This window comes from Eurytemora carolleeae, unplaced genomic scaffold, assembly GCF_000591075.1.
Source record: "Eurytemora carolleeae unplaced genomic scaffold, Eaff_2.0 scaffold39, whole genome shotgun sequence".
In the NCBI taxonomy this organism is placed as follows: Eukaryota; Metazoa; Arthropoda; class Copepoda; order Calanoida; family Temoridae; genus Eurytemora; species Eurytemora carolleeae.
The window spans coordinates 510,679-537,025 of NW_019396056.1; the positions used below are offsets into that span (position 1 = coordinate 510,679).

The following is a 26,347-nucleotide window of genomic DNA, read 5'->3' on the forward strand; positions in this document are numbered from 1 at the left end:
TATCTCTTATACCCCACTGGGATATTTTGTTCAAGACCCACACAAGTTCGAACCTCAGATCATTTTTTGGAAATCAAGATGTCATAGGAAAATGGAGATATTTAATTGTTCACCGTAAATAACGTACCTTTGGCCTTGGCGCCAGAAAAGAAATAATGCCATTTATGTTTAGGGTTTCTGCATTCGAACTGGATCTTGTGCTCGTTAACAACACTGGTTTAACCGTTAGCCTTGGTGGAGGTCGTGTTATTAGTCCGGCCAACCTGACCTTCCTGGCCTCCAACCTTGGTCCAGATGCAGAGATCAAGCTGGAGATCATCAGTGGTCCAAACTATGGGAAGGAAAGGGGTTCAAGATTCTTTTTTATTTGGCAGATAACACAAATAGAATGTCGTTAAAGTTTTACGAGAACCATATTTTCCCCAGAAATCGCGGTCTTATTTACTCATTAACCCATATCAAATTGATATTATTTTTTAAGGCCTTTATCTCCATACCGATCTTCATATGTCAAATTGTTATCTATTCTATTCTCTCCTTTTAGATCTGGTTTTAATTGTCTATAGTTAGAAAAGGCAATGTTGTTTAGATCTGTGAGTAGAACTAAAAGTACTTCATTATCTCCCAACAAACAGTGCCACAATAATCCCCGAGTGGGAACCTTCACTTTACAATTCTCTTCCAAATCTTCATTAAGATAATATTTAGTAGACATTAAAGCATAATGCTCAACTTCTGACCTTCAATAAAATTCTTAAAGATCTTACTTTTAATCCTATATTTTTATATTTTATATTTTTATCTCATTTTATTCTAATCATTTAACGTTCCCTTCATACCATACCATCTAAGTTTTTGACATAGCTTAAAACTTGTGTTGAGGTGGTACATTTAATTCTGACTTAACTTGATTAAAAACATTTGTAATAAAAATAGAATCAAACCTTCCAACCAGATTCAAAGACAGAGAGCGAACGGAAAATGGGTGACAAGTCGTAGGTTTACCCAGAGACAAATAGGAAAACATAAACAACTCAAATGATAATAAAAACTATGATATATATTATGTCATTTCAAAGTGTATACTTCTGCTATGTTAGCTGAGTTTAAAGGTTTTATGTTTGACTGCAGAGAAGGGAAAGGTTCGCTATATTCACAGTAGAGGAAACCCTAGAAGCGATTATTTCACCTTCACAGCCCAGCTTAACGGTAACAGTGTCGGTAAATCCTTCACGTTTGCCATCACCTTTGTAAACATTAACATTCAGGCTGTGAGAAACCACGGTCTCAGCCTAGAAAACGTGATAGAATCCGTCATTACGGAGTCAAGTTTAATGTATCAAACATTTCCCGAGGAAACTCAGGACTCAAGGATAATCTACAGAATCATCAATCCTCCGAAGCAAGGAAGTATTTTAATTTCCAAATCCGGTGCAGGAGGGGTTGGAAATATATTCCAAGAACTCTTCGCAAACTCAACCTTTTCCCAGGTTGAGATTCTCTCAGGGCGGTTAAAATATAAACTCTCCGGAAAACCTTACTCCGGGATACAAGACCAGTTCTCTTTCGAGGTTTCGACACCAAAGCAAACCTCAAACCTTCAGGTTTACTTAAATATTCTCAAATTCAATCCCAATACAGATTAAATGGTTCATTTTCAAGTTTACATTCTTCACATTAGATTAGATTTCAGGAAATTAAAATATTTAAGTATTTTTACACCATGTTTAGACAATTGGAACCTTTTAACTTTTAAAAACTAATACGAATATTTAAGAATCAAATAGGTTTATGAGATATCTTATTCACCTGGTGATACTAGCGTAGATATCACTCTGGAAGGATGTGAGGTGGAGGAGGGGGGTAGAAAAGTAATAACAAATAAGTATCTGGAGATAAGATCTCTGGATTATAACGGATTCATGTTTAATATTTCCGTCCCTCCAGTAAATGGCTGGCTAAGTGTATTGAATCAAAACAAAGTTGATGTTCTTCGGCAACGAACAACGTTCTTTACATCCCAAGAGCTCTCAGAGCAGAGGCTTGTTTACCATCATGATGATTCAGAATCTAGGCGGGATTCATTTTCCTTCCTGGCTACCAAAACGGGCGGACGGACCTTTCAGTTCTCCGGGGAATTCCATATTCACATTTTGCTGAGGAACGATCAAACTCCAACTCGGGCGGTGGACAAGGTGTTTCAGGTGGTAGAGTCAGGTGAAAAAATACTTACAGAGAAGGATCTCTTGTTTACAGATGTGGATATTGACACGAGACCTGAGGATATCAAGTTCGAAAGCAGAGCTACGCCAAATGGAGAACTAGTTTATGCTGAGGATCCAAGCAAACGCGTGAGTGAGTTTACCCAGCAAGATATCAACGACAGAAAAATTATGTTTCGTCACCGAGGGTCCAACTTTGGTCGGATTCTGATATGGGTAAACGATGGTCAGCTGTGGGTGAGTACTGAGCTTAAGGTTCGAGCCTCACCACCTTTCGTCAAGATTGAAAACAACACAGGACTTGTTGTTCAAAGGTAAGGTTCACTTAAACTATTCTGAAGAAGTTTGATTCGTTAAAAAAATTCTTACTCTGATATTAAAATTTTTATAAATGGTTTGTATTTGCAAGGAACAAACAATTGTGTTTTAGACAAACAAATATTACATACTAATCTAAATATTATCTATCTATCTGAAGCTAGGCTATAGTTCCTCCAGTCACTTCCAGATTAATCTAATCTAAATTGTCCAAACTCAAAGTAAAATTTAATCTGTCCTAAAGTCATATTATGTAAATTAAATTAAAACCAAAGTAACATTCCTAGTATGATTCAGAATTCTTATGTTTTCAATCTAGTTTGTAATTCAAAAAATGATGGAAAGGCGAAATTTAAAAAAATATATTGTTAGTTGAATGATAGAATCAGTTTATCACTTTTTCCCCTTAACAAATTCTAACTTACGGAGAACCGTGATAGATGACAAGAAAAAAGGACAAATGAATTAAGTTTTTGCCTCAAGCTCAAATTTTCTAATCCCTATATCTTTGCAATCGGATCGTTAAAACTGTTATATTTCAAACTTTGACCATTTGATCTAGCAAAGGAATTGAGTCGTTGTCACAAACTCGATTTTTAATCCCTATTTCTTTGCAACGAAATGTTGGAGACCAAAGATATTTTAAGCTATAAATTATGTTGGATCAAAAAATCTACGTTTAAAATATCAAAGGTTAACACCATAAGGTTGCAAATATGAAGGAATGAAAATTTGAGTTTGTGGCAAAAAATTTAATTCCTTTCATAGTTTAAAATATCTTAGATCTACGACAGTAGGTTGCTAAAATTAAGGGATTACAAAAATCAGAGTTTGTGATAAGACTCAATTCCTTTCAATGATTTAACCTTTTTTATTTTGAGAATTTTACTGCCATTATATTTAGGTAGTATCTAATTCATAAATCAAATAATTTTGGTTTACTTTTGATTTATACAATTTACTTTTATAGTTATTACATTTACCATTTTAGAAGAATTTTAGATTTAAGATATTTAAAACATTTTTATACATACTGGCTTGAAACACAGAAAGAAAATTTGAAATACATAGATATACGCTATAATAAACCCGTGAGATCGGGTTTATTTATACAGATTAAAGAAAAGCAGTTATAATCCTTTTTACGCTGTTTAGAGGGGACGCAGCAGCTCTGACGAACAGTAATCTGAGTGTGGACACAAATCTGAATATGTTTGGTTCGGATATTACCTATCTAGTAATTGAGGGACCACACTCTGGGAGTATCAGACTGGAAGATAGGAGTGTTACATCATTTACAGCTTTAGGTAATTTACATCTAGAGAAAGCATTTTACTGGAGAAATTAGAGAATGTAAGTTTCCTAATTTTTATGCTAAAGCATTATTTACAATTGTTAATAAAAAACTTTAAAGTCAGGTTCACATCAATCATCATTATTCTTACAATACATCTGTTTTTCCCCTCTTTATATTTGCCAGCTAACAATGCTAAACATATTTACTAATATACCCCCCTCCAGTTTTTCCTTTACAGCATCTTTAACAATTGTACAGTCTTTAAATCGCCCGAAACCGAAAGGAATTGAGTCTTTGCCGCAAACTCTGATTTTCTAATCACTATAACTTTGGAACCGAATGTTGTAGACCTTAGATATTTCAAACTCTGAATTCTGTTAGATCAAATAATCTAAGTTTTAAATATCAAATATTTACAACATCGGGCTGTAAAGATATTGAGGTTTAAATATTTGATTTTGTTCCAAAGACTCAATTCCATTGATATCAAATTGATTAAACATATGCTTTTTGACTAATATAATTGATTGAACATGTTTATAGACTGATGAGGATCGAGAGATCCGAAACAATTTGTATTTATAAATACAAAAAAACTGAGACTGCTCTGACTATTGCTTTATAGTTAAAATTGATCTTGATACATAAATATTTTGTTTTTACAGCTCTCACATTCGTAAAAAATTATATTTATTACTAAGAGAACAACCCTCATCATCCACTAGAAAAGAAATTGACCACTATTAGTTTTGTGTGTTCATTTTCACTGTCGTTTCTTTTGAAAGCATTCTATTATTCACGCACTATTAACATTGAGCAGTTGAAGATAGTTCTTGTTCGTTCTCATCATTCAATGTGGGAACTCATAGATATAAAATATTCAGTCAAACTTCTTTAAAATTTTAATCCATGTAATATTTAAAGTATGGATGACTCATGGCAAGAAAACCCTCCCTGGCCTCACACCTTCATGTCTTTGTTCTTTCAACAATGCAGAAGAATTAACCTGAACGGATTCATTAAGATTGATCAGTGCACCCTAGACCTTTGAACCGAACAGACGTATGAGTTAAGCTCCGTTTGTTCAACCAAAGGCTAGGGGACGGGCACTTCATGGACAGCTCTCAGAAGGCTTACAGCATGTGGACTTACATGATTATATCTACATGATCATATCTTCAGGAATACAATAAACCANTCCTATATAGGAGTTAGTGGAGACTTGCTTAACCGCTGAGGGACTCTTCATATATACGAGTTAGGGGAGACTTGCTTCACTGCTGAGGGACTCTTCCTCATATAAGAGTTAGTGGAGGCTTGCTTTACCGCTGAGGGACTCCACAAATATATGGAATATGATTTAATATAAATAGATATTAACAGATATATTTGTACCAATAAAATGTGTCATGTTAAACCACCCACTTATTCAAGACCTTGAGAGATAGATATTATACATAAGAAGAGAGGTTTGGGTGTGTTATGAACTGGTACTGGGAATGAAAGTGAAGTCTTGTATTAACCCTCAAATGATGGGGGACAACGATTGATCTTGATTTCCCTTGGATTTATGTCTGGGATTGTAACGATATCAAGGGATTAAATGTTACATCCATCACAGGAAAAAAACATTCTTTCTCCAATCTTCTGTAAAGATAAAGAGCAGGGAAAAAATATTTTTAATCTAACCCAGCAGGGATAATTTGTTTGGCGAGTTTAATAATACCTAATGTTCTCCCGCTTTTCTCATGTTTTTATTTATTTCCCAGTTTACAGAATAAAGTAATTTATGCATATTTTTGCGTAAAGAATATTTTATATGAATAGATGGTTGTATTTCATTTAATGTAGTGTTAGCTCAAAAATTTTACCAATATAATACGGTCTCCTCAGTCTACGTTTGTCTCTCTCTAAAAATAAACAGTTTTTTTATGTTAAAAGACAGTTAAACGGCTAAGACAAATGTCAGAAGTCGGGATTTAAATAAAGATTCTTAAAATTACAGTGAGAACCCATACAACTATGGAATGGAATTGATTATGTTATAATGCAATATGGTTTTACTAGAAGCTTTAAAATCAACTTATCAAGAGAAATGAGCCTGTGTATACTACACTATTGCAGTGTTTCATTTTCATTGGATTATTTAGAATCATAACAGTCGTCTTCATCTTATTGGATCTCTCTGAACTTAAGAAAATTTAGAAAATCTGATTATTACCCTCTTATTCTAAATATAAGTGGTATCTCCAAGTTTTAATTTTGTGTCATTCTCTTGAAAGAAAAAGTAAAGAATTTAAGGCTAAAGAATTCCTTTAAACATTAATTTATACAAATTGGATGAAAAGTCTTGAAATAAGTTTTACAGCTTGCTCGCAATTCTAGAATACTATCAGATCTTAAACCCAGGAGATGGAATGTGTAGTGTAAAACCTAAATATATTCATAGAGTGAGTTAATGGGGGGATGAACCGAAGCTAGGGATAATTTTCTAGAATTGGTTATATACCATAAGAAACATTTTAGATAAATATTTGAGGAGTCTGTATAAAAAGAAGAACCTTTTAAATCTGAAATCGATCCTATCTCTAGGAGTAAAAACATAACAAATGCTTTTGATTTTAAACTTTCATTACTTACATAAAGTAAAGGGGTATGCAAATCTGGTTTTACTGGTGTCTAAAACTAATGCTGAACTGTTTATAAAGAAAAATAATATTTCTTGATAAATCTAAAATCATTTAAATAATTTTCAAGTAAACAAAAAAACGTTTTCAATTCAAAAGTTCATTTTTTCATATCTCAGGCCATTAACTAGTTATCCCCTTAACACATTTCCATATCAAACTTATCAATAAAAAAGGGAAATTGTAAGAGCGCTTAATTTGAATTTTTCACAATTACTCAACTCTTTTATAAAAAAAGATATTTCAAATTTTTAGCTGATTTTGTTTCATTTACTTTCATTTTTTTTATATTTGATAAAAGATACATAAAAGGAAAAACCTCCAATAAAATATATAAAGAAATTATTTTACATTATTGAAATATATTCAAAATGTCTCATGACTGAGATTATTAAACTTTGCGACACCAAACTATTTTCCAGTGGGGTCGGTGGCCACATTTTTAAGGGTCATATATAGAATTGAGTGTGATTTTAAGGTTATTTTTCTCCAAGTCTGACCTTTGACTAGTTAATTTAGATAATTATTTGATAATTTATCTGTGTTTCTAATACTTGCATTAGGATCCAGAAACCAGACATAGTTGAATGATCCACGACAACTAAGTTAAAACTATTACATTTGGTCACTGTTTACATTTTCTAAACCTATGTTTATCAATCAGTTCGGAAATCAAACATACTTTTTAGTTCAATCATTTTCGGCTCATGAATTTTTAAACTAGTGATGAGAAAATGTTGGCACAATTTTGCATTAATTTGTTAATTCTGTCATTTTGAAGTTTTTGATTCACAGAGATATAAAGACAAGATGATTTAGGATTATGTAAATACAAAAGTTTAGTTGTTGAACTAAGTTAGGAGAATAATTTGTATAAAGTGGTTGTTTCTCTTTCCTTACAGAACAATCAAGAATAAGAGGCAGATGAAAAATTATGAAATTACTTGACTGCATAAATATACTGGACATAAATATATTGATAGAACTTCATTTAAGTTGTAAATGCATATTATACAATACATACTACAAATAATCAGTAATTAGTACATGAATAATGTATATATACTAATATACTACCTTGCATCATCCTGCAACATTCGTATATCACCGTATATAGTCCTGCAGCAATTATATATTACAGTGTATGGTTCTGCAGCACTTGTATGTATAACAGTTTATATGTGTCCTGCATGATATTCTGCAGAGTACAACTTTAACATTTATTCAATATTGTGTTCTGTGTCCTGTATACAAGAATCGTTCTGTAATGAATGTAAATTGTGTAGTTTTGTTTTTTATGATACAGTTTTTAACTCCAGCATGCAGTTTTTTATCCAGTTCTGTACTCCAGTTTACAGCTAAGTATAGTTCTATGTACATACTCTGTACACTGTACAGTGTACAGTGTAAAGTACTACCATACCAGAAGATTAATTCTCTATCATTATAACTGGAGTCGGGGGAAAATGTTTTACTGTAAAATTAGAATAATGTGCTAATATTCAGATATTTTATTGCCCATATGTTAGGAATAAAGAACATATTCTGAATTGAACCTAAACTGTTAAAACGTTTTTTATTTGCACATTTCCTACACATCAGGATGAGTTTTAATAAAAAATTATACTGTAGTTTTTAACATTCAACACATTTTTTTGTGAATAAAGACCTAGTGCTTCATGTGTGTATTTTTTATCTGAACCAAACATAACAAATTCAAAAATCTATAAGACAACAGGTATCGAATATATTTAGTTCATAGATATTGCTGCAATTTATTTGCTTTATTTAGACGTTTGTGTACATGAAAATGTATATATATAAAATATATATATCAGGACTGGATGACATAAATATCATATTTCGGTTGAAACCTTGTCAGGTCCACAGCACAAACATAGATAAAACTTATTGTTTTAGGATTCACTTTCATAGCGTACAAACAAATTCCACTTTCCAAAGAAAACTCGTCATTATTTAATTTTACTTTTGTTGCGTATTTATTGCTTGAACAAAAAAATGTGTACATAGTTGCAAGTGTAGTCAATACATCAGTTGAATCAGTATTTATAACATTGAAATGAAACACATAAATGAATTTTCAAAAAGAAATTCAAATCCTTTAAAAATGATGAATTAAAGTTTAGAATTCATTAAATAGAAAGGTTTAATGGAGAAACTTGAATCTAGTTGGACAAACTAAACCTCAACTTGTTTTCAATTATTTTTCTTCTTTAATACTCAGAATATTAATTTTCAGAACCACCAAGGATGACAGCAACTTCTTACAGTGCTGAATATCTTATTTTAACTTGTTTTAATTTCAAAATCTAAAGTACTTTAGAAGATAAATCTAGTTGAAGAAATAAATCTGACAAATCATTATTTCATTAAATAAAAAAAGCTTTAACTTGCTTTCAATTAATTAGGTTTAATTACAACTGTAAAGAAACGACACAAAAATATTTTCTCTAAAAATTACATGTTTCATTTCTTATATCCTATTGAATTATAAATGACAAAACTGTGTGAAACCTATATATAATTCGTCTTCATCTTGTTTTATTATTTATAAATATAAAACTGAAATATTCTTCTTATAAAGTTTGTATTCACCTAGAGAGAAAATAAATGTATTGAGGTTCTGGTAAATTTTTATACAATTCAGGATAACGATGGATTCTGGTTGATAATACAATTATTCTATACTATACATATTGTGGTACACAAGCCTTTTTTTTTTATCTAGAAACGACTTTTCAAATTTAAACAGTTGCTCAATTTAAACATATGTCCATGCATACATTGAAACTGTATTATTTAGTAGTTTACAACATGTAAATGTTTAGATAGCGATGTCAATTTAGATTTTTTTCTTTCAGATCTTGAGGAGGGAAAGGTCGAGTACTCTAACAATGACAATTCAACTACCACGGACTTCTTCATGTTCAAGGTTACGGTCGGAGGGACTGTTTATATGGAGGACACTCTGCATATACAGGTTATATATGTAATTTTTTTGATAATCTGAGCGAATTCAACATGAAGTAAAAATATTAAATTGTGCTTAGGTTAAAAAATATATTTTTGTTATAAGGTTTACCCTGAATCATATTGGGACGGGTTGAAGATCGGGAGCAACAACTCCCTTCTAGTGGAAGAAGGAACCTCTGTTAAAATATCAGAATACGATCTCAGGAAACCTAGATTTTCATATTTACCATGAAATCTACTCTTTATTATAAATAACGTCAAGTTAGATGTCATGTATTACAAAATCTTTTCTATTAATCATCAATGCACTTGTTGAGTGAAATAGATTGCAGGTGTAAACTGCATTCTATTGATCTTGATTGGTGGACCAGCTAAACTTTCTAATTCTTTTACAGAATACACAGATAGAACGAGAAGGCCAGTCCTGGTTTTAGATTAGTCAATTTTTTATTGATGGAATTTTTTACCTTTTACGAAATAATCAGGATGCCCCAATTTTTGGGATTGAAAACTCATCTGAGTCCATTATTGTGCCATTAAAAGATGCTCCTGAGTCCCGGAGCAATCAAAATATTTCGTGACAATTTCCATCATGATTTTGAATGATGTAGCCTAGAATCATATATGATTTGTTTTTTTTTACAATGGTCGGCACATATTTCAATACAAAATATATCATTGAGATTACTATTTAAGCTTTGATTTTATAATAAACTGTTGAACTGTTGAAAAATGTTCCCATTTTTCATGATTCGCTGCAACGTTAAACTTGTCTTTTTCTTTGCCAAATCTTTAAATAAGCCATAAAAGACTATATTTATTTTGTATATCACTTAATTTAACCTTGAAATCGTAATGTTTTTAAGCCTAATTCTTTATGGGTAACCTTGTATTTAACTAAAGAAAAGGAGTCTTTACCGTCAAAAAACAATTAAGCCGAAAGGGACGTAAATTAAAAGATTTTTGTTTTAAACGATAACATTCAGATTATACCGGAATAAATGAGAATTCAAACACGTTAAAACAGATTAGAATTCAATCCATTTTCAGAGAAATTGTTTTACTTTCTATTTCTTAAATAGATTGGACGTTCTACTTTTTTTACTTTACATATCTAACTGTATAAATATTTTTATTTGTTGGTCCGAAAAAAAATCCAAAAACCCGCAACATTCAGTATTGATCATGCTGTTTTAATATAGGTGGCCAATCCCTTAATGAATCTTCCAGCATGCTAATGTCGTGTGCATGACGTGGTGCACCTGGAAATATAAAATCAAATGATAATCAAAATGTAAAGGTCTGTTTTCCATAGTGTCATATCATAAACTGTTAAACCTTAAGTGTTAATATCATACAGTTAAACGATTAAGTCTGTCTAATCTACTAACTGTGAGTAATTCTAGCCATCCTTTTTTCGATTGGTTTAATATTTTTAACAATTCATGATTTTAAAAAGATGGAGTTAAGAATGCATTTCTTATTGTATTATTACATTGACTGTCAGACTGTCATTGCTGCTTTTTTTTACTCTCAGCTTATAATATTATGGATTTATTAATGACAGAGACCGAGTATTGAATATCTATCTATCTAGTTGTCCATTTACCTAGCTCATCAATTTCTTTCACCTAATATAAATCTTCCATACTTTAGAGTAGTATAGAGTGTTAGATAATGTATCTAATCCATAGATATACCCTCCATCTATTTAACTATTATTTATCTATCTATCCTTTTTCTACTGGACCATCACTGTATTACCTTTCTCAGAATGAATGATGGATCTTCTTTGCTGTCTCTTCAGCATCCTAGTACACAGCACTACAGTAATCATCTGGCAGATATTTGTACTTAATCTTAATTGCACCTGCGACTCTCTTATTTGCTCTCTAATGATGAAAAAAGTAGCAATCGTCTAGCAAAGAATATTCTTGTATCTATACTATCTAACTTATATCCCTTTATTACCATCTTATATTCTTTCATTATCCCATTCGCAATCTCTCATTTCCTTTAACCCGTTCTCCCAAATCAAAATTCTTAGTTTCCAGCTAGATAGAATAGACCGTATATTTTTACAAAACTTCTCCTTATTTTCTTTTCAATACATTCATACAATCTTTACAATATATAGAACAGGAATATATTCATAAAATCTGTATATTACAGCATAGGAAATAGTGCATTTCCGCCCTACTCTACCTTATAGCTGCTCCTTCCCCCCCACCGCCACACTCAGTTCAACATTTCAAAAATACTTTAAAGACATCATCTTCTAAGAATCTGAGCTGGAAACTGTTAAATATATAAATATAAAAATAAGTCAAAACTATGATATTCGCCTAACGTATCATCAATTGGTCAAATCAGAAAAGTATTTACCAATATGAGAATTAAATATTGAGCATCGTCGTCACTTTATTCATTTTGGAGATAAACTTTACACTTTAAAATATTTTAACACTGACAGTTTTATTTACAATATTTTCTAATATTCGTTTCAGGCTTAGTTTTAATCTTCCTTTCTTATTATTGTATAAGAGATAAATCCTTTATCTTGATTGGAAAACTATTAGAACAAATATAGTGCCATATTATTTATGAAATTGACAATTTAGATTGAATATAGTTCAACGAGGGGAGGAAGGTCGATCACAACAATTCCTAATCCGAGCCTCATTCTCCTCAAAATCCTCGTCTTTTAAAAAATATTTTTTTATGTGTCCAATCCTTGAAGATGAGAATATTTTTTAAAAAGCTGGCCACGCTAGGGCATACAACTAAAGTTTTGCAATGATTTTATAATGTTGGAATCTTCAAATCCATGAAAATGATGCCAAACTTTATTTAGGTTAAAACTTAAACCTTTTCTTCCTCGAAAATGGTTAACTTTCAAAGTATTAACTTGAACATGGTCTATAATCTTTCCTTTTCAATCCATATAAAAAATCATTGATTTCTGATATATTTACAAATAAGGCAAATTTTTGTTCTCAAACCAAGTCACTTCTGCCTGTCACACGATTATATCCAAGGAGAAAGTAATGTTTAATTTAAATTATTTAAATCATTTGCTACAATTTATCCCTCACAATCCTACGAATTCAAATATTATTTAAATCATTAAGGAAATGTGGGTGGAAATAAACTGTTTGAGATGGGCATCATTTTTGTGAATAAACGAAATTTTTCGTGAACGATGGTGTTGTATAGAAAAATTAATAAACGATCAACGAACAAGTTGGAAAGTTCAGAAAAATCAAAAAGACAGTATCTGAAAAACGAAGAAACAACGAGCGATTTAAATTAAACTTGAAAATAAACTAACGATAATTCTGAAAACGAAAAAATTCTAATTTTTCCTGACCGACTGGGAAAAACAAACGAAATGGGTCTTAAACGAACGATGAACGAACGAATGGAAAAAAAACCTCAGAATTAAAGAAAAACCATTTGCCACAATTTTTAATTCGGCTTCTAATTCCTTGAAATTTTTTTATTTTAATTTTTTTTTGGAGGGGGGGGGGTGGACACTTTACAGTTTGATGCGAATCTAGGACCAAATATTAAAAATTCAATGTTGTTGGATTTTTTTATTGTATTAGTATCAAGTCTATCTATTAAATGAACTTTTTTCAATTCTTTGCTAAAAGTTTTAAAATTTAGTTGGTACTTATCTGTACTTGAAAACTTTCCTGCTTTAAGTTTTAAGTTAAAAATTTAAATTGTTAAGCTTTCACTAGATTAGTGTAGGCTAAAAACTTGAGAAAAGGTAGAGATATGTATTCTTCAATTCTCGTTTTAAAATACTTTTATCTGGGTTTGATCAGGGTTGTGCATGGTGAGATGGTTTCACAGGATATCAAGTTTTCAGTAACTCAAGGTAAATTTTTATTTTCATGAGACACTTTTTTAAAACTAATTGTTTTGATTTAGGTCCAAGTTATGGATTTCTAGAGGTTGATCCTCCCAGCTATTTGGATCAGGTAACATGATTGATTATAAGATTTTTTCTACATACAAAGTATAAATTTTCCTATTTAGATCTTTAAAAAATAAACCTTTTCCATCACATAAGTTAAGAAATGAAGTCCTGTATCGATGAATTTTAATGATTAAAAATATAAAGAAAAAAAACAATTGCAAGTTAAAGTTGAACTTATAATTTTGTTTCGAAAACTTTAGAAAATATTCACCATCGTGAAATATTAACAATATATAAATACCTAAGGCGAGTATATGCAAGTGTGGGCAGGAAAATGTAGTGAAAAATATTGGTCTGAAGAAAAACTAAAGAATAACGGGTGTTTTATATTTTATTTGAGGTTCACGTTCAAGGATTAAATGGCGTTCGAATACAAATGGTTCATATGGATTTAAAGCGGTCGGTTTTATTAGCTTGAAGAAAGTGTACTCTCACTCTTATAAATGGGGAACATTAGAGGCACATTTAGCTCAAAATTTTTCTTTTTCAAAAATCATAAATTCAAAATTTACACTTTGCACCGTTGTTACATTATTAAAAGTAGAGTTTTACAAAAAATCATAGAATCCTGTATGTTAATTATTTTTTCCATAGGTTGGTACACCTTCATTGTTTTGTGTCTTATGTGATAGGGTTAAAATATTCCTCGCTTGCAAACTGCAAAGATGTATTTTTTATTTGTCTCAAATAAAATATCCATTGTTTTTATAAGATTTTACTATTAAAGAAAATGGTTTTGTTGGATTCCAACATATTGATAGTTTATGTTATGCACCGCTTACCCTATAGATTAAGAAAAGCATATTATTAGAAAACGTTGTGTTTGATCATAAGGAAATGCTGCAGGGTACATCAGGATCCAAGAAATTATTAGCTAATCCGTCAACCATACCATCATTCATGATCTTGTTTATCAAAAATTAATCTCTCACAATACTGTTTTATCGAAAAATATCAAAGCCAATAAGAAAACTAAGAAGAAATCAATACAACTGGGGTTTATAGACTAAAATTAGCTGAAGAAATTCTTCGGGATCAATGTTTCCTAGAGTTGATTCTAATTTTCAAGCCATTAAATCACTTTGTCAAAACTCGCTAAATCGGGTCTAACCTTAGACTTTAGAATTGAGACTGAGGAATTTACACTCGAGACTATGCTTTTAAATTCTGGTCTCTAAGGTCGGAATTTTTGAATTGTGAATTCCAGATCAGTGAGCAGAAATCCTACGCACGGATAAAGTTATATCCTTTTGGATAATTCTAAAGTTCTAAAGTGTAAAAATTAAACATTAAAATATGTTTTATAATAATAGTGATAAATATGATAACGAAGTTTTTTAACAGTTTTTTACCCCAATGGGAAAGTTTTACTTAAATGCATCTTAGATCATTAACTGCAGAACATTATATCTATCTAAAATAAGCATTTACGCAAAATACATCATTTCACAGTATGCAAGTTAATTTTACCCTGATACAAGTTTTTCAGTAAAACTTACCCAGGATTTGCAGTTTCTTTTCATCCTTATGTATACTGGTATATTGTATATATATGTATGCATCGGATCAACTTTATATATCCTACATGTTTATATATATCAGGAGCCTGCACCGCAGAGAGTTAAACATCACGTGACCTCTTTTACTCAAAATATCATCAATGAAGGTCGTCTTCATTATGTTCAGTCTAGTTCCAACCAGACTAGGGACTCATTCATGTTCGACGTGAGCAACGGTATTTCAAGTATTGTCGGTCTCGTTTTTCACTTCATCATCATACCACAGGTAGTTTTATCATTTAATGTGATATTTATCTATTATAATACCACAGGTAGTTTTATATACATTTCCTGTGATATTTATCTATTATCATAATACAGCTAGTTTTATATACATTTGTGTAATGCAAGGTTATTATGCAAGGAAAGTTATTTCAGAGGTGTACGCATCTTTTGTACTGCAGTGTACTGTCTCTGGGGGGTAATGTAAACACAAGACGGATGTCGAAACTTGACATGGGTCCATCTTTCAAATAAAAAATTAATGAAATATTCTGGTCATAGAAAAATATTATGTGAATTATCAACATTATCAAAATGTAATGCTTTTGACCTCCTCGGATACTAAACGAACACTGATGCATCTAATCTTGTTTGTATTCCGCCTAGAGAGAACTATGTACCCAGAGTATGCGCTACTGCGATTAACTTTCCTTGCATTATAACCTATGGTATAATGTATATGTAAGGCAACATTTTTTTCATTAAAAAAAAGGCAGTTTTATACAGTAAATATACATTTAAGAAAAAAAGACAACCTTTCTGGATGTTCTTTTCCAAATATATTGTAAAACAGTCAGCAAAGCTGAAGGGGTCGACTCCATGGTACTCCACACTCCTTGGTGTGAACTGATTTACATTTTATATTAAGTTTTTTATCATACCATTCTATAGTTATATACTTAGATTTTAAGGATATTTTAAATTAATCTTATTATCTTAATTATAACCTATTTTTTCATTTTGTTTTGAAATATATATTAAGCTGCTAATACTTGCTGTCAAAGAAAATCTAGAAAAATGTGTAAAAATTAGATGTAATGGTAGAATCTAGGTCGGATATAAATCCTGAGTTCGGAGAAGTGCAACTAACTTTATTGGTTTTTATATCCCCTGGACAGAGGATATTTATTATATATATTATATATTATTAAATATATTAGTACACAATAAACATATACAATTTTTTTCATATATTTCTCTGTTTTTGTTTGATGTATTTTGTAAATTTTTTGTGGAAATTATTTTCAAATAAATTAAGAATAAAACTGATATTTTTATCTGAAAAACCTAGCACTTTTTCAAAAATTTTCGTTTAATTTAGTTAAAACGGACATATAGAATTTATTTGAAACCTTTATTGGTTCTAGGATATCTATATTGAGACGAGGCCGCTACGGGTTGATGAGGGAGGATCTGGATTCTTGTCTACGGAGAACCTACATGTTCTCACCACCTACTATGAAGATAGGATCGGAGACTGGATGATTGTATCCGGACCTGAGCATGGTAGCCTAGTTGCTCTTCATCAACCTAATAGAAATGTTTCTATCTTCAGTATGCAACAGCTGAGGGGAAATCAGATTAAGGTTTAAAAATTATTTCATTTTTTCATTATTATAAAATATGATAACAATCTATAAAATAAAGTTCTAGGCCTATACAGGATTTTTTCTTTTCACATCCATCGTCGGTTTTCCATCCTTACTTGCCCTCATATCGATTCTCTTTTTTCAACCTTCAATTATTAAACTCTCATTTTATGCCACACATTCCTTATTTTAATTATTAGTTTTACACTCCCCAAACCCACTTTTATCCTTCGTTCGTCCCTCTTCCATTCTAACCCACTTTTCCATTTGTAAACACTTTCTGTTTATTTGATTGCTTTCTGTGTCCTGTTGTCATACCTTTCACTATCTGCATTATTTACTGTCAAATTTGTTTACTGCTTCTTTCACTGTCAATCCAGTATCCACCTTATCATCATCATAATAAGGATTTCTTCGGGAAATGTTAATTCTTGGCCCTTTTTTGTTTGTTTGTTTTTATATTAAGGATTATGGTAGAAACAAAAGAATAAGTAGAAACAAATCTTTATTCCAATTAATTCTCTACCTAGACTCATACATTATGCAGTAAAAAAAACCTAGAATATATTTGAGGGAAAATGTAACAAAGAAATGCTGTATAGCTCCCAAATTTGAGGAGTGGAGCTACATAGACTTGAATCAGCATCTGTAATTACTTGCCTGTCACAACAAGTTTCCAAGTTTAAAGAGAAATTATATATTTCTCACTTTTAGAAAGATATCTTCAAATCTTATTTTATAAAAAAAGTTTGAATTCTTTCTTCCTGAATACAAACCATAAGATAAGAAGGAGAGGGGTTAGACATTGTTCTCATTTTATTAACTGTAACATTAACTTGGCACTAGAAGTGGTAGGTTATTAGTAAGACGTTGATTTATACTTATAATAGGAAAGGAAGAAGGGGGTTTGGGGTAGAGACGTATTATATACAACTTATATTGATAGGTACTATCAGTTTGGAGAAGAGAAAAGGATGATAAATCCTAGAAATAAGAGAATATAGAGGATAGAGGCAAATTAACAGAAAAGATCCTAAAGTAAAAAGGAAGAGGAAAGGAGTAAAATATATATGAAGAGCTGTATTTGTAATTTTGCATATCTCAACTGTAAATTACAAATACGTGTCAGTAAATTTTAAATCTGTTGCTGTTCATTTAGTATTGCATTTAGATAAAGAATTAAATTCCAAAATAAAAAAATGTATTTAGAATTATTATTTTTAAAGTTGAAATTAATTCAAATTAAATAAAACAGTGAAGCCTTCAGCTCGGCACATTTTTCTTTTTGTAAAAGAATTCCTCACTTTGCATGAAAGTGGAAGCAGCTTTGTTCTATTAAACTCAGAGTTAATTACGGATTGGGTTGTATTGTGTAGTAGCACAAACCAAGTTAGTTGTTTGCTTTTCCCATTGCTTTGATCCATAGTATACTTTAGTCTTAGTTTAATACTCAACCTTTGCAAACAACATATAACTGGCTACTAGTATCATTATTATTCATGTTATCATTTCCATTTATAGTTTTAGTATTGACATTATTAATATCTCTATTGTATCAAAATGATAATTAGATATTATTGATATTTTAAAGATTAATGTTAATTTTTTAGTATTTTCACGATGGGACGGATAGTACAACTGACAGTGTACTAATAGTGGGTAGAACTGCTGGGGTTGACTGGCCAGACAAGGACAAGACAAGTGTCCCCGCCACTCTTAACATTATAATCAACCCTGTCAACGATGCTGAGCCTATACTTATCACCAACACTGGGTTAACAATGTGGGCTGGAGCAACTGTAAACCTAAGCTCTAGTAACCTAGCAGCAGCTGACGCGGACACCAGGTAAATAATATTAAAACTGATTGGATAAAAAACTTGGTTACATTAAATCGAAAATACTTAAAATGTACACCACACGTACACACTCCGACACAGACAAGATAATAAAAATATAGATACGAAGGATCAAGGATGTAATGCAAGGAACGTTATTTCAGAAGTGTACACATCTTTTGTACTGCAGTGTATTGTCTCTGGGCGGTAATGTAAACACAAGACGGATGTCGAAGCCTGACATGGGATCCATCTTTCACATAAATAATCAATGAAATATTCTGGTCATAGGAAACTATTATGTGAATAATCAAAATTATCAAAATTTAATGCTTTTAACCTCCTCGGATACTAAACAAACACTGATTCATCTGTTCTTGTTTACAAATTCCGCCCAAAGAGAACTGGTTTCATTATGTGCGCAGAGTATACACAACCGTAATAAACTTTCCTTGCATTACATTCTTGCGAAGGATTAAAAAATTGACTATTATTTTTAAAACAACGAATTACCTGCAGAATATGTGTATTTAAAGGATAAATATACATATGTATATATATATTGATACCTTGAATACAAAGAGCTGTTGATAAAGGAAATATATAATGTATGCGGTAAAATATAAATCAGATGGAAGTGAAGGATTCTACTACTCTGCATTGTGTCCTCTTTACCAACTCTAATTTATGTCTCTTTTGTCTTTCTGTCACGAAGAACTGTGATTATGTTTGTCTTTAATCTATATACCTTTTATCTAAAAATATAATGGTTACCAACAAACAAATCACATTTTTTACTGCTACAAATATATCTTATAAATAATTAAAATTCTTCCAGGTACAAATATAACTTGTTGGTTCTAAATATATTATGCAGCCGTTTTTCGTTAATATAAAACTGTTTAAAGCCGTAAAAATAACTGTTTATAGAGCTGCAAATATAACTATTTAGAGCTAAAAATAAAATGTTTAGAGCTGCAAATATCACCTACCGTATAAGTTCGCCTCACTGTGGAATGGTAAACTTGATAAGCCGGCCAACCTATCCTGTCTCAGAATTCACAGAGGAACAAATTCAAGAGGGCGCTGTAGCCTTCACGCATTCAGGTATTTTACACTCTCCTAGGTAGACTCCATCCACTTTTATATCTAATTAGCAGTCTTGGAACCAAATTTAATTCTTGAATCCAATACGACATCGATAATTTGATGTTTGTTATTCAACAGTCAATATTTGAACTTGAACTTAAAATTCAGTTTGGTTATAGATATTTCCACAGAACGAAGATAATCAGAATTTGAACTGAGTTTATTTTCCTGATAAAAATAAATTGAAGTTCATGAAGCTAGATATTAGGAACTTGTTTATTCAATACTTTATTTTATAGTATATTCCAACCTTCCCTCCAGTTATGTATTGAGTGAAGTGTTTGCTGACAGGAAGAAAAATGAAAGAGTCTTTATTTAAGTTAAAAATTGATAACTCTAGACAGACAGTGTTTACCTTCATCCAACCCAACTTTCTACCCCCCCCCTCTCCACCCTTCTTCCACCTTCAGGCCTAAAGTACACAACCCTACCTTCTTCTATGTTTCTAGAATAAACAAGTCAACCCCCTCCCCCCCCCCTCACTAGTTATTTCATTTTCCATGCGACGCCAAAAATGTCGTCTTTTTCAAATTATCAATTAATTAATATTTATTCGAAGTAAAGATGATTTCAATGTGTTTTACAAATCAAAATACATTCTTAAAGGGACCGTTCACTTATTTGGGTTATTTGAGGGTAAACTAAACAGCCTATTCGCTGTTGATTAGTAATAGTCTTACTTTTCAAAGACAACTGTGGCCGGAGAAAAAGTCGATTTTTCGTTCAGAATTCGAGCGCAAAGGACGGTCCCTTTCTATAGACACTAATTGATATTTTTTTTCAGCATGTTGTGAATCAAAATAAATTTCGAATATATAATTAAACTGTAGTATCAAATCGTTAATTGTGAATGTCATTATTTTTATTTTTTTTGTTGTTTAACTTTCTATTTCTAAAATAACACTATTTTATCGCATTCAAAATTGTGTATTGCCTGTGTAAAAAGCTGAATTGAACGCGGCATGACAAATGAAAAGTTATGCACATACGGGAAAAAAATATACAAAATCTACGAACCAAAATACGAGTAATGATTAATTGATTGTCGTAGAGACGTCGTCTTTGTATACACATTTTACATGTTTTAATACGGAAAACGTGAATTTCTTGCTAATTCAAATATCAAAAGTTTTCAGATTTTAGTACATAATAACGAACACATAATGACATTAAAATATAATAAATTTAAATGTTATTGGGCTTCTTTTACTGAAAAAAACATTAAATAGTGTCTATAGAGAGGGACCGTCCCTTTCCGCTCAAATTCTGAACGAAAAATCGGCTTTTTCTCAGGCCACAATTGTCTTTGAAAAGTAAGACTAATACCATGGCAATCAAGATCGAATAGGCTGTTTAGTTTACCCTCAAATTACCCAAATAAGTGAACGGTCCCTTTAAAAATCGGCAGGGATGATGAACTGATGTGCACAACACCGACCCTCCCATATAATTTTTTTTGCAATCACAAATTCTTAGAATCCGGCACAATTCTCCTTTACTTCAGTATTTCAAAATTTATTTTATTATTAAGTATAGTATAATTAATTATTATGCAGTACATGATTACAGAAAACTTTACAATCGATTCCGAACACAGAAAGTCAGAATATATGATCCTGCAATAATTCTTTAAAAACTCATAACTTTTTTCCAAGTTATGAGTCCAACTATTGGACAAAAATTGTATAAAGGAATTGAGTCTTTCTCATAAACACTGATTTTCTAATCCCTATATCTCTTCGCAATTCAATGTGGTAGAACTTTAATATTTCAAACTATGAATTCAGTTACATTAAATATTCTAAGTTTGATATAAAAGGTTTACATCATGGGGTTACAGAGGGATAGGGATTAGAGAATTTGAGTTTGTTGTAAATACTCATTTCTTTTTACTATAAATATCCTAATTCCTACTTAAAATTATAATATTAACATATTACGTTTAGGTTGTCTGGCTGGAGGGTTCTCATTTAAGCTTTGGGACGGAAAGAATATAGGAGAGAAAGAGGAATTTCAAGTATTGATTGAACAGTTGGTTTTAAAGGAAAAAATCAACAAAGAACTCCACGTCTTTCCTGGTTCTCAGACAAAAATAACAGAATCTGATCTTCATGTCCAGACCTCAGATGCTCACTCGCAGGCACGCAAATATTCCAACCAATTCTTTAAATTCGAATTTAATAGAACATGTTAGTTACCCCTTAGATATAAGGATTTTTTTTCTTTGGAGGAGGGATCATTTCAGTAAGTAATACTAATCTTTCATGATGAAAGAACTAGATCGTGATATCAGAAACTTTTTTAATATATCCCATGCTTTGATTAGAGTGTGTAAACACAGCCAGAGTATTTTTATATGTAAAAAATATGGGGGCACTGGGAGTGAGGGCTAGTTATATACACATATAAGGATTTTTCTTATAAATCATGGTTATTCCAGCATGAGGAATTTATTCTTGATATATAAATGAAAAAAATACATATTGAACTATTCATGTTAGGACAAGGTGTACTTTTCTTCCCTGTTTTGAAAGCAAATTATTTACTAAGTAGTTTGTAGTTGGATGAATAAATAATGAGGTTGATCCAGTGTGGAGAACTGACTGGAATATTTGCATGATTTACTAGAGAGAGATCGTGTTCCTTGTTACCAGTTCTCCTGGCAAAGGGAAAATTCTCTATCTCACGGATGCAGGACAATACGAAGATACTCAGAACTTTACTCAGAGCCTAATCTCACAGGGCAGAATATTCTATAAACACGATCAACCGTTTAAACATATCAAGGATTTTGACTTCTTCAACTTTGAAGCAGTTGCTGATTATGCTCCGTATAGACTAAAATCCGTCTTTAATGTAGTCATATCTGTAACAGCTCAAACCCCCGGAGGAATTGAAAGATATATAAAGGTTCAGCAAGTAGTATGTCCGGAGGGGGGAAATGTTACAATCTTTCCTCAAAATCTGAACACAACGGGAATATTGCATTTTCTCCGCTCAGGTCCTAAGTTCAATCTTCCAAACTTTATGCCTTTGGTTAAGATAAAGTTGTCGAGTACACCCTTGAGAGGTACCATTAGTATTGGAGGTGGGTTAGCTAAACAAGGGGCTATATTCACACAGGGAGACTTAGATACTGGACGGATTATTTATTCTCACGATGATTCTGACACTGTGTCGGACAGAGTTGGGTTTTCAGTCTATCTAGTGTTAGACCTGAGCCAGGATATATTGGTTTACCAGTCTCAACTCAATATATCAATTACTCCAGTAAATGACAGAATGCCCTTCTTGGTAACAAAGAACCCTAGTATAGTTGTGGTCCGAGGGCAGTCCAAACCTATAAATAGGGATATGTTGGAAATACAAGATCCGGACACAGAACCTCAGGATATACATTTTACTATCCTGGATAACGGACTGCAGGGCAGACTTGTCTTTAAAGAAAATCAAGCTCAGAGTATTTCTCATTTCTCCCAGGATGATATAAACAAAGAGAGAGTGCTTTACGTCCATGACGGAGCCTCGAGTCAAACACAGTTTTATTTCTCCGTTACAGACGGAAGATTTCAGCCCCGAGAGACCGGACTCTCTCGACATTTCAGGATTCACATTATCCCACTTTCCTTGGATCTTCAGAACCAGACAGTGATTCAGTTAGACCAGGTGGGTTTATATTACATGAAAGTATTTTATACCAATATATCATATATACAATTCGTTATTATTCTCATCCATTTATAATCTTTAGTTCCTCTTTAGCAAAAATTGCAAATTTCTGTAGAAATGGATAAGTGTAGGTTTTTTGCGCTATCAAAAATTGTTGCAAATAAAAATTTATTTTCAATAAATGTATGCTATGAAAGTAAGAAACCATATATGACGAATATAAAAAATGCTAAATTTTACGAGATTAAAATACGAATATTTCAGGGAACAACTACAGCTATTCTAACCAATCGTAACCTTGGAGCTTCTTCAAATGGTGATCGAAACCGGATTCTGTACAGGATAACGAGAAAACCAGAGGCTGGTCAGCTCTTAGTAGAGGATAAACCTGCTGATGTTTTCTCTCAGGTACTGTAATGAGCTATCAGAAAATGTTTGAATTCACGTAATTGATCAAAAACATATTTTTTGTAAACTCTTTTAAATCTGCATAAAACGTACTTAACGTACTTTAATTTTATTTAAAAGAACATTTAACACTTGGTCAAAGGAAGTAGATTTTAGCTTAATCGCATTTAAAACTTCAAATGTACCATGAAAGCTCGAACTTTGAATATTTGCAACAAAAAGCGTAAGAAAGACATTTCGGAAAGAACCTCAAAATACTTTAATATGAATTTTTAGCCTTTTATTTAAACGTAACACATCTTTTTTCCAGGTGAATATAGACCGCGAGGAGGTTGTGTATTTACAGACAGATATGAAGTTCTCAAATGATTCTTTCTCTGCTGAAATTACGAACCAGGAAAACAAAATACCAGGACTTATTTTTAATATATCAGTAAAACCTCTGGTGAGACAGGAAATCCTATTTGTGGGAAGTATCGACAACTCAACTCCACTCTCCTGTCGGAACCTTGATGCCACTAAGCTTGCAGGGTTAACCAATAGCAATCCAGTGTATTATATTCTTAGCTCTCCTAGCCTCGGCAAAATAAAGAGGATTATTAGGACGTCAAGAACAAGAGAACCAAGATCCCTAAGGGACCGAGAGGTTTGGCATTTTACCCATGAGGATCTGAGAAACGGGGTCATATATTTTGTTGGTTCTAACAATCCTATCTCAAGAAATACTTCGGATCAAATAACGTATCGGTTAGAAGCCCCCGGGGTGCAACCTGCACTTGGCATATTCAAGTTTATGGTTAATCTGTCCGGAGTAACATCAAGGCAGCCACTACCTAATGTTACACCAACAGGGTTAGCTCCGATACCCATTGCCTCCAGGAAAGATATTGTTATAGCCACGAGTGTTGTTTCTAGTCTCCTTCTCATAATCATTTGCGCAATAATCATTGTTAAATGTAGGAACGGGAAGTATAGAGCGGAGATGCTGAGACCTAACGGTCATGTTTGTCAGATTTCATCGGACATGAGACACAGGAGAAACAGCCATTTCGATGACGTTTACGAAACTAGGTCCGGGATTATGTCATTATCTAAAGATCATCCAGTTTCATCTCCCCGCCTTAATACTGACAGGTTTCACGGAAATGGAACTCTCTCTCGTCATCCAGCCCTACCATTGTCCCCACACGGAGCCAATATATCTGATTCTGATTCATGGATGGAGAGCTCCAGATCTAGAGAAACATCTCCTTCTTCCAGCATTCCACCCTCCCTCCCAGCCTTTAGGGTTATACCTCTTTGTGAGTCCGAGAGTTCCGGAACTCATCTTTCTGATCCACCTGTATCCGCAATTCCGTTCGGACGTAACTCCAATGACTTCCACATTGCATCGTCGGAGGCGGGATCCCACCCTTCCGATTGCACCCTTCTTGGAGATCGTCCATCTTTGCATGGACAGCCTTTACTTAGAAGAAACCAGTATTGGGTGTGACAAAGGCCTTTAACTGACTTTTCTCTTGGTTCTGATCCTGACTCTGGTGTAGGGTTTCCAGAATCTGACAGTGGTTCTGGTTCCTCTCAAAAAAGACATCGTCGGGTCGGGAGCTATGATCCTTTAGTAGAGAATACAGAATACGCCCCTCTTATTCAGAACTCGTTCCAGAGAAACTACTGGAGCCAGGAACAGAGAGGAGAGTCAGAGGATCGTCAGTTACTAGATAGTATGGGGAAACCTTTAAAAGGAATTCTAAAAAACAATCAATTTCAATCCCTTCCTAGACCTGGTACTGGAGGGTGCGGATGCCAATCTCTGCTTGAATATATTCCCGGACCTGAGAATATATGTGATACCTCGGAGAGACGGAGAAGCGCCGAGGTTATAGACACAGTGGAGAGTAGTGTCTAGTATTCAAAACTTGTCAATAAAAAAATATCTAGATATGTACAAATATACACTGTATTTTTAATTTTTTTAATTTTAAATCAAAATATACACTGTATTTTTAATTTATTTTTTATTTTAAACCAATATCAACGATAAAACGATTTCTTGTTCTTTCCTGTAAAGTCTATATTCTAGTAATGAATACATGCAAACAAAAAAATAAAATCTATTTCTATTATTTTTTATAAAGGTCAGTAAGTTAAGACTTGAATTTAATTCCATATAACAGTACTGCAATATCATTAGCTCTGATTTATTTTGATGAGTACTTTCCGATAGCATTTTCCAGATATCAATCTATCCAATCGCGCTAGTTTTCTAAATTGATGTATTTTCCTAATAATTAATTGCAAAGTATTTTATTATGAGAGCATTTCCGAAATTGTTCTAGAGAAATTGAGATTGAGAAATTCCTGATATGTACAGTGGGATCCTAAAAGTGTGGAGTAGGAAGACGCATATTTAATAAATCATATGTGTATTTCATGTTAACGAGCAAATAGGTTTACAAACAACTTGAAAAACACCTTTTTATTAATATTAGCAGGAAATATTTATGTAATCGGTAAAAATAAACTTCGTTTTCACTTTACATTTTCATTTAAGTCCTTTTGATAGATTGTTTATATAATATTGTTGACGAGATGTTGGTTCAAGTTTGGAAGCTCAAAACCCGGAAACC

The 26,347-nt window shown here is 32.3% G+C and overlaps 1 protein-coding gene across 1 annotated transcript in view; it reads left to right on the forward strand.

Annotated features, from left to right (window-relative positions):
* The window catches only part of LOC111707116 (chondroitin sulfate proteoglycan 4), a 73,903-nt gene extending 48,216 nt beyond the window's left edge, over positions 1 to 25,687 (forward strand). The window contains exons 20-36 of the mRNA XM_023480123.1: positions 173 to 341; positions 956 to 1,019; positions 1,132 to 1,604; positions 1,788 to 2,536; positions 3,696 to 3,847; positions 9,407 to 9,525; positions 9,622 to 9,722; positions 13,352 to 13,404; positions 13,458 to 13,507; positions 15,109 to 15,291; positions 16,436 to 16,654; positions 18,268 to 18,503; positions 19,468 to 19,601; positions 21,590 to 21,783; positions 22,272 to 23,309; positions 23,577 to 23,720; positions 24,031 to 25,687. Coding sequence (XP_023335891.1) covers positions 173 to 341; positions 956 to 1,019; positions 1,132 to 1,604; positions 1,788 to 2,536; positions 3,696 to 3,847; positions 9,407 to 9,525; positions 9,622 to 9,722; positions 13,352 to 13,404; positions 13,458 to 13,507; positions 15,109 to 15,291; positions 16,436 to 16,654; positions 18,268 to 18,503; positions 19,468 to 19,601; positions 21,590 to 21,783; positions 22,272 to 23,309; positions 23,577 to 23,720; positions 24,031 to 25,212 — 5,260 coding nt within the window. The 3' untranslated portion in view covers positions 25,213 to 25,687. The remainder of the gene's footprint in view (positions 1 to 172; positions 342 to 955; positions 1,020 to 1,131; positions 1,605 to 1,787; positions 2,537 to 3,695; positions 3,848 to 9,406; positions 9,526 to 9,621; positions 9,723 to 13,351; positions 13,405 to 13,457; positions 13,508 to 15,108; positions 15,292 to 16,435; positions 16,655 to 18,267; positions 18,504 to 19,467; positions 19,602 to 21,589; positions 21,784 to 22,271; positions 23,310 to 23,576; positions 23,721 to 24,030) is intronic.
* The last annotated feature ends 660 nt before the right edge of the window (positions 25,688 to 26,347 follow it).